The following is a 9,226-nucleotide window of genomic DNA, read 5'->3' on the forward strand; positions in this document are numbered from 1 at the left end:
AATGGGTTTTATTGGTTTTGTCTGGTCGTGCCGGGAGATGGCATCACAGTATGGTAAGGGGCGTAACATTTCCGTCACACGCTTGAGGTATTCGGCCAATCATAACGCACTGGATAGCTGGCCAATCAGAGCACACCTCGCTTTTCAGACCGATAAGCGTTGTAAAAATCGACACATTTCAGAAAGGCGGGGCATAGAGGAGCAACAATAATGTACATTATGTGGAAAATAATGTGTTTTTTTAACCTTAAACCGCATAAACACATTTCATTACACCAAATACACAAAATACTGTTCTTTTTAGCAGCATCATATGACCCCTTTAAAATTAATATCATTGCATTTGGTATGACAATATCAAAGAGACATCTGTAAATAAAATGCAGCATTTTTACAATAATTAATAACTGCACAATTAAACTTAAATACACATACAATTTGTGAATAATTTAAAATCTTGTCTCTTGAGTATCAAGTACACTAATGTTGTAGTGTACTATTCTCATCAAAATTACATTTATTTGCATTATCAAAAATACAGAAAACAGTAATATTGTGAAATATTATTGCAATTTAAAATAGCTGTTTTCTGTTTGAATATATGTTAAAATGTAATTTATTCCTGTGATCAAAGCTGAATTTTCAGCATCATTACTCCAGTCTTCAGTGTCACATGATCCTTCAGAAATCAGTATAATATTTGCTGCTCAAGAAACATTTCTAATTATTAGCAATGTTGAAAACAGTTGTGCTGCTTGTAGAAACTGTGATTTCAAGATTTTTGATGAATAGAAAATTCAAAAGAACCGAATTTATTTGAAATAGAAATAGAACCTCACAAATCTTAAACACACTTTTTTCTACACTGTCACCATGGTAGATATTTCATCCTTATTCTGATTCTGAACAAAGTTACCATGACAACTGACCAAGGGGTTTTACCCTACTGTATGTAAGACAATGTTTCTTCAGTCGAGCAGAAATTCTCCCAGCAGCACCACATTGAATTATTTACAGTCATTTATGTTGTAATATTAATGTCCGTTATAGAAAAAAGGGAGGGATCATCAGTGGGAATGCTTGTCCAAAGTGCTTACCATAAAAAATGCTGATTTGTCACCATCTTTAGCTGTCAGTACACAACAGTCAATAATTTCCGTCTCTTGTTGTTGTTTTACAGCATTGGTTGGACCCGAGCAAACCAGTCATGAAACAGATGAAATGTAAGTTATTTATTTAGTTCTTGCCCTCAAGCTGGCAGATTCAGCTGTATCAGTAGAAGTTGTGAACGTAGTGTCACTCTTTCCATTTTCATTGTAGCACAATTTAGAACATTTTGTACTTAACATTTTTGGCTTTTCCTCCTTGAAGCTCACAGATATGGTAGGGAATATGCAATGGGAACTGGAAATGTTGCACCACAGCTCAAAAGTTCAGGAGATCATGAACATAGTATTGCTAAAGGAGGGAGTCATATCTAGAGACAAAAATGCAAAGTTCTGTCAAGAAACTCTAGATGGCGCAGGCTATCTAGTTCTAATTCAATCTGATATAATCACATCATTATTCACATGGCGCAGCTAATTGGATTCTTTCGCATCAGCAGCCAATGAGCTTGCTGCTCAAACATTCAAATACTGGGCTAGTGCTTGCTGTAGCAGTTACAGAAACCCTCCACCTTCCCCAGCTCCACCTGTATAGATTTGCTACGGGGTGATTTCATGTATGTTAGATGTGCAGCAGCAGCATTTCCTACATGCTCACAGCAGCATGTCTGTGAATGTATTGGCAGTAGCAAGTCTCAGTACTTGCTCTGCCATAGCAACAATGTAGCAGATCTATTCCACCAAGACCAAACACATTAACATTGTCATGTACATTACCATGCTAAACTCTTCGAGAGTCATGACAGAAATATCATAGACAACCTAGCAACCAACCAGCAACTCTAACAACTGCATAGCAATGCTCTGGCAACCACCCATATCACCCTAGTATCGTGGAAGTGAGTTTTAAGCTGCTACATTTATGCTGCGTCTGAAATTGAATACTTCCCTACTATATAGTATGTGAAAAACAGTACGCCAAAAGAGTAGTATGTTCTGAATTCATAGTATTCGAAAAACAGTAGGCAAAACCCGGATGACCTACTAATTCCACCCGGATTCTGATGTGCATATTCTGGACACTCTACTATCTAATGAGTCCATAGGAGAGGATTTATGAATGGCAGTGAAGAGATGCAACTGATGCTGGTAGGTTACATGAAAGTAATAACATGGCGGATGTAGTATGTCTGAATTTCATTCACACTACCCATATTCATACTAAATAGAACATTCTTTTTCACAAAGTAAGTTCAAATTCAAATGTAGCTCCTACTCAGACAAATTCGATACGGTTTTCTATGATCACGCACCCGGAGCACACACAGAAAATCACATTGTATGAGTACTGAATTCATGTCTTATTGCACTTGAACGGACAAATACGCACAAAATTATGCCAAAATGTCTGTTTTGGTGGGTATTCAAGTAAACACGGTCGGTTATGTCTTAGCAGTTGGGAGAATATTGGTGTATCAGTGTATTGGACCAGTGCATTAGGTCTTAAAGTGACAGCAGCCTAATATTCCTGCTACTGCCTGTGTCCTTAATGTTAATCAAACAACAAAAGAGGAAATCACTCACTGCTCTTGACTGAATCACTTTACTAGCTTTAATAAAGGTTAATTAATTTATACAAATACATATTTCTGCTTGAAATAATGAAGGATGCCATATGAAACTTGTTCTAAAGAATATAAATATAACTACGGGCATTTTATTGAAAAGAAGACCATGTCCTTGTTCAATAATAATAATAATAATATTAATATCGTTCATATGAACAGGTTATTATATGTTTTCTCCAGGAGTATGTAATAATCTTGGAATTTTTTTGGTTAATTTATGTTTAATGCATTACAATTTAACTAAATCTGTTAGATTTTAGTCTGCCAAATGAACTGTAGATTGACTAAAATCTTATGATATTTAGTTAACTAAATGGCATTTTAGCCCAAAGACTATGACATAGAGTAATTCAAAATTTGCTGTTAAAATTAACACTGCATTTCAATAGGAATCCATGCAATGTGCAATTTTGCGAACGGGGAAAAATTTATCCACACATATTTCACAACGGGTTCAAGTTGGTCACACGGATTTGTTGCTTTGACCAACATAAAGCTGCTTGGTTTGAAAGTACTTATGTGTGAGTTGTGCTTCATACATGTATGCTATTTACCATAGACAATGGACTTTTTTGCCTACGAAATGTCACAGAAATTTTGCTAACATGACTAAACTTACACAAGTTAAACGTCATTCACATTCAGAAAAGTGGCAGAGAAGGATTGTAGACAAAGAGTGAAATGACTCTTCTAAGCAGACATTCTCTGCTGTGACGTGTCAATGAAAGCAATCTTTCCCTCTGAGCTCGAAACTTCTCAGACTCATTACATTTATCTTTGAAGACTTCATTTTATTCTTCACCAGAGGGGTTTCCCTCATCTCATGGATTAATATAATCATTTTAGCTCCCCTCATGCCCTCGGTTACAGTTCTCTGCATAATCTGTCTCACATTTACCTCAAGTGAGTCTGTCTCTCTCCCCTCGTCTGATTGTTGATGTTGTGCTGTTTTCAGGTCAGCAGCCGTACACTATGTGCTTCAGGGTGAAGTTCTACCCTCAGGAACCAATCAAGATCAAGGAAGAGCTGACAAGGTAACAAGACTGTGATCTAATGTTCAGATGGCGTTAGAATAACATAAAAACAACCCTGGCCAGTCACAGTATAAACAGCTCTGAATCGCTCAAGTCAAGTATATGAGACGGAGGATTCTCTGGAAGAGATTTGCATTTTAAAAACGCCTCCTGGGCAGATTGTTCCAGTTTCATTTGGAAAGAGCATGTTTACTTTGCAGCTGAAGCCAGAACGGCTGATCTGCGGCTGCTTTCAAGTCAAAGTAACCAGTGTGATCTCATTATAGTCAATCTCATGAAACCTGTCAAGAACATCACAGGGTTATATTTCACTCCAAAACCAGAAAAAAATAAATGAGATAATATATTTAGTTCAAAATAATAAAAAAAATAAATACTTTTTTTTTTTTTTTACATTGTGCCATTTTCAGAATAATTAAGCACATTCTCCAAAATCTCATTGCTGTAATCAGTGACAACTTAGGCCAGAAATCTCCAGGTGGGTGGATCTTCTGTGTATTAATGTATATATCAGTGTGGGTTTCTGAACGAACAATCCCGGTTACAATATTAAAACTGAGAAGATACATTTATACTAGAAATAAATAAATGAAAAAACACTCCCTACTTTATATAGCTGAGTTGAAGACATATTGTTACAAAAAAGACATTTAATGCCGCTTAGGGACTCGAACTGCTGAATATTTTTGGAATCTGTTCATTTACAGTGAACCGTCAGAACAAATCGTTTAGGACGAATCGATTCATTAGAGTGAATCAAACTTTCCATTGCAACAAATAAGAGAGAGTGGCATTTAGAACAAAATGATTCATTCGAATGAATTGAATTTTCCAGCACTACATATGAGAGAGACAGCGACATTTAGGATTAAATAATTCATTAGAATAATTCAAATCTCCCAAAGCTATATGTGAGAAAGAGGACAAAGCGATTCACTAGAATGAATCAGACAATCTACATATGACAGAAGGAGAGAAAATAATGAAAATAAAATTAAAAAAAACTACGAAGTATAATGTCTGAATACATTACAGTAGTGAGAATTTGGGTGGACAGTGTACTTAAAATTATAATCACAATGAAAAAATAATCCTAATAGCTTTATTTTCTTTTTTCAAAATGTCCTTTCTCTTTTTAATTTGGGGGTAAACATTTTGTGGGGAAAATGTTTAGATACGTAAATAAAAATGTTCTCATTCAAAGCCACGAAGAAGAAGAAAAAACTTATAATGAGATTTGGCATATTTGTCATTATTATTTTTAATTCAAAAATATAATGTTAGAGCCAATAGCCTTGTGGTCCTTCTGGATCCCACCCCCCTCACTTTCTCCCTAATAAAAACAAAAATGCCAAAATATATATATATATATATTTAATTATATGTATCATTTCAGTTTTAAAACCATTAAATCAGAAATATATTACAGAGAGACCAAACTGTAAACCACACAAAAATATCAGCTAATCTAACAATGACAACTTTAGTTTGAGTTCATGATTTTTTGTATACTTAATTAATAATACTTAAAATATTATCATACCAACCAAATTTCAAGAACTTTTTAATTAGGCATGAATTTTTCTGTTTTTAACTGGATTTTTAAAATATTTTCCTTTTCATCATTTTGGACATCGTTATTTTTGCAAAAATAAATATGTTTACTCCTCAGTTTTCTGTTCCCTCAAAAGGAAGCAAAAAATATTCTGAATAGACTGTCAGTGTCAATGTGTGTCACATATTCCTCTAACGTTATCAGAGAGCAACGGTCCAAAAACATGCTTTGATTTCATCTCAAACACACACATGCATGCACAAACATCTGCATAGATACACAAACACACACACTCACAGATTGTTAGTGTGACTAATTAATTAGTGCTGCTCTCACAACATGAAGCTCAGTGCATGTGTACCATCTGAACAGTGAAGATAAATATATTTGTCTTCCTGGATCTTCCACACTTTCTCTGTGCCCTGGAAAACCAGAATGTTCCAGTGGCCAGACAGAAGCTTGAAAGAGTGCAAAGGCGTATGTGTGTGAGAGTGTATCGGGGAGCCCAGGTTATCTGAGTTTAAATGGGAAAATCCTGTGTAACAGGAAGGAAAGGATTGAGATGGACAAGAGATGCATTAATGTCAACGTTCATGCTATTTTCTGCTCCGCACCAGAGTTTTTTCTGTTAAAGTTCAGTTTGACACAGAAAACAACTATATTTCTTTCCTACCTCTCTCTCTCTCTTTAATATTTAATATAAAGAATAGATTTGAGTGCAGTGGGTTAGGAAGAGCGAGAATGGAGAAAACGGAACCATGCAAGTGCACAAAAAGTGTTTGGTCAATGCATTGCAGTCCTCTTGTACAAACTCCAGAAGTTAACATGAAATCAAAATGGACCCTATTATTCTTATCGTGAAAGATTCATGAGTCCACATTATTTCAATGAAAAAAAAAAAGTTTTTATAATCTTTCATCAAATGAGATAACTTGCTTCACCTCTGAAGTTACTTGAAATGTCCCACAACCCATTCCAATTGATTTTTCCTTGAACATCCTGTTTCACTTGGAAATATGTCACATAAATCTTATGAGAAAGAAGTGCACTAGTAATGTACTTCAAAGTATTTTTTAAACTGTACTTTTAAATATAATATAAATAAAATCAATTCTACTTAAATGTACTTAAAGAGAGACAATTTCATGACTGTTTCTTAACATACTTAAGTATACTTTTAGAAAATGCACTTAGTAATGTCAAATTAAACGTTTTCATTTAAAGTACATTTTAAATTATGTTTTAATAAAAAAAGAAAAGCACTCTAAAGTTCATCTAATTGCATTTCAGTCAGGACCGCTCTGTTTGATTAAGATTATTGTAGAGGTCCTGAACATTATTTTGGCCGTAGGCTTTGCTCTGAAGGGTTCAGATTCTGAGCTGTCCACAAGCAAACCTCACTGAGGTTTGAAACCCCCGAAGCCTAATGCAATTACCAACATTTTTAATGCAACAGATATAAAATTCCATGCAGAAGTGATACAGGTCTGTAAATGAGACTGGTCAAGATTAAGCAACGATTAGCTGATTGTCTGTGGACAAGACGCTACACTGTAAAAAATGGCCGTGAATTTAACGGTAAAAGACTGTAAAAATGCTACAGTAAAAACCTGTTAAATGGTTAACGGTAAATTCCCTTACTATATATGGTGAAAAACTGTATTGGACATTACATGTAATTTTACGGTAGTATACCGTTTTTGGAAGTGAAAAAGACCATTTAATTTACAGTGAATAATTGTAAATTGAGATTCCCAGATTTCTCTGCGTTACATTTCAAATTTGATGTTGTTTTGCTGTTTTTTCTTATCAGTTTTGTATATTAGGGTTGTGTGTTACACCTAATGTTGTTAAATGAATGTTTATTGCATTATTTCAGTTTCATGTGTGTTACCATGATGGTGTTTAGTGTTTGTGTGAATGACACTGTGCACCTTCTATGTATATTATTATTTAAAAGCTGCTTGTGATGGGCTTTTGGTTCATCGTGTGACTTTCTCATCACCACCTGCATTTGGTGGTTATCAGTGTATTACAAAGGTACAAAACAGATTTCAGTACTTCAATAGGTTGGTATATTAACATTATATCAGTTAACAAAATTACGGTAATAAAACCATAAACCTAAAATGTTGCTACCATATTTTTTACGGTAAAATTCCGGCAACCACAGCTGCCGATATTTTACTGTAAATTTTACAGATTTGTTTTTACAGTGTAAGTGATAATGTGCCTGTATAAGGAGGAGCTGGGGATGGAGGAGGGTAAGCGCATGTCTGTGCGACAGACTAAGGCAAGTACAGATGAAGTACGGATGAACTTATGTATCTTATTTAATTGCAGTGGGAGGAGTTACAATCAGCTGAGCGTCAGCTGATGCTGGCTGTCACGCCGTGGTCTACCTGAACTACGCTTGAGCTCCATTCGTCACTCAAATTACATTTAATTAAAAAAAATACTAAAAACTATAATACAGTTTCATTTAATTACAGTTACAAATAATTAAGGGTCTGAAAACAGTTCGCACGTAAATATAATTATTTTCATTAATTCTTTAATAAGTACTCTTTTTAAAAGTATACTAATGTGTACTTCTTTTTCACAAGGCAATGGAAGTGAAATCGGTTGTGAATTTGCACTAGGCTGAAAATTATTAATAAAGTATGGTCATTGTGCATTTTCCAGCATGACTGTCGTTTAAAAAAAAAAAATACTGTGCTCCTCCATAACACAATTGAATGTACTTTTTTCTGTACTTTGTAAAAAATTAAGTAAAGATTCCCATAGGGCGTATGTTATTTTTTGAAGTACATGTGTGTTTTCTGTCTTAAATGTTTTGTCAGTTCAGACTTACCTCTGTGAGGTGTTCTGCCTACATTTAGTTTTAGGTCTTACAAAAGTAAAATTTCTTAAAGGCAACAGTGGTGCTGAGTGTTCAGGTCTAAATAATGTTAGTGTACTGAAGCAGGGCTGGTTTGACAGTGGGCACATACAGACCATCTGGTAGACATTTCTGCTCTAAAAATCAAGAGATGCTGCCAGAAATGAGGGTATCTATCTACATTTAATTTTTATTAAATACCAGCCAATTGTGATACTAGAAGCTCATTAAAGCTCTCAAACTTTCAGACAAAGCATCCTCTTCAGTGAACTGTTGTTTTATGCTCCTCATATTTCAGCTGGGTTTTGGGGTGCCAGTATTGTTGCTGATATGTTTGGGCTTATTGGTCTAGGACAGATCTCTATGGTGATAGTTATACTTCAAATGCGACTGTTACGGGGCTGACAAGACGTGAGACGTGCGGATCCATATGCAAGCTTTATTCAGCAGAGAGGTCTGAAACACAGGCAGGGTCGAACAAGTGGCAAACAGGTATATGGCGGGCAAGACACAAGAATAAGCCTAGGGCTAGTGAAGGTCGACGAACGGCGAACAGAATCAAAAGGGGCAAGACTAAAGGGGTAAATCCAGGAAAACATGGACCGGATTCGTGACAGCGACATAGATCAGTTTTATTTATTTATTTATTTATTTATGTATGATCCAAGTGTGAACAGCAAAAAAACTCCGTTCTGTTCAATCTAATTCAACATTCATCATAATTGTGTATAATTAAAAAAAAAAAAAGTTGACCTAAAAATGGTAACCTCTCAATTAACTGGATTTAAGTAAAAAAAGATTGTAATCAATCTAAATACATCAATTTATACAACCAATATCATAAAGTATATTAATTTATATTATATTTAGAAATATCTCTTTAAAGTAGCAGTCGCAGGTTACCAGTTTTTGAAGTGTAATAATCATAAAATAATTTTATAATTTTGTAATCATAAAATAAATTATGAATTGCACTCTATAGATACTGTATATATATATATATATATATATATATATATATA

At 34.6% G+C, this 9,226-nt stretch overlaps 1 protein-coding gene across 1 annotated transcript in view; it reads left to right on the forward strand.

Moving 5' to 3' along the window:
• LOC107752564 (FERM domain-containing protein 3-like) overlaps positions 1–9,226 on the forward strand; it is a 58,508-nt gene that overhangs the window by 29,398 nt on the left and 19,884 nt on the right. Inside the window, exons 3-4 of the mRNA XM_016568572.1 lie at positions 1,181–1,223; positions 3,690–3,768. Coding sequence (XP_016424058.1) covers positions 1,181–1,223; positions 3,690–3,768 — 122 coding nt within the window. The remainder of the gene's footprint in view (positions 1–1,180; positions 1,224–3,689; positions 3,769–9,226) is intronic.

Source organism: Sinocyclocheilus rhinocerous, unplaced genomic scaffold (assembly GCF_001515625.1).
Source record: "Sinocyclocheilus rhinocerous isolate Xijiao unplaced genomic scaffold, SAMN03320098_v1.1 scaffold1102, whole genome shotgun sequence".
Taxonomy (NCBI): Eukaryota; Metazoa; Chordata; class Actinopteri; order Cypriniformes; family Cyprinidae; genus Sinocyclocheilus; species Sinocyclocheilus rhinocerous.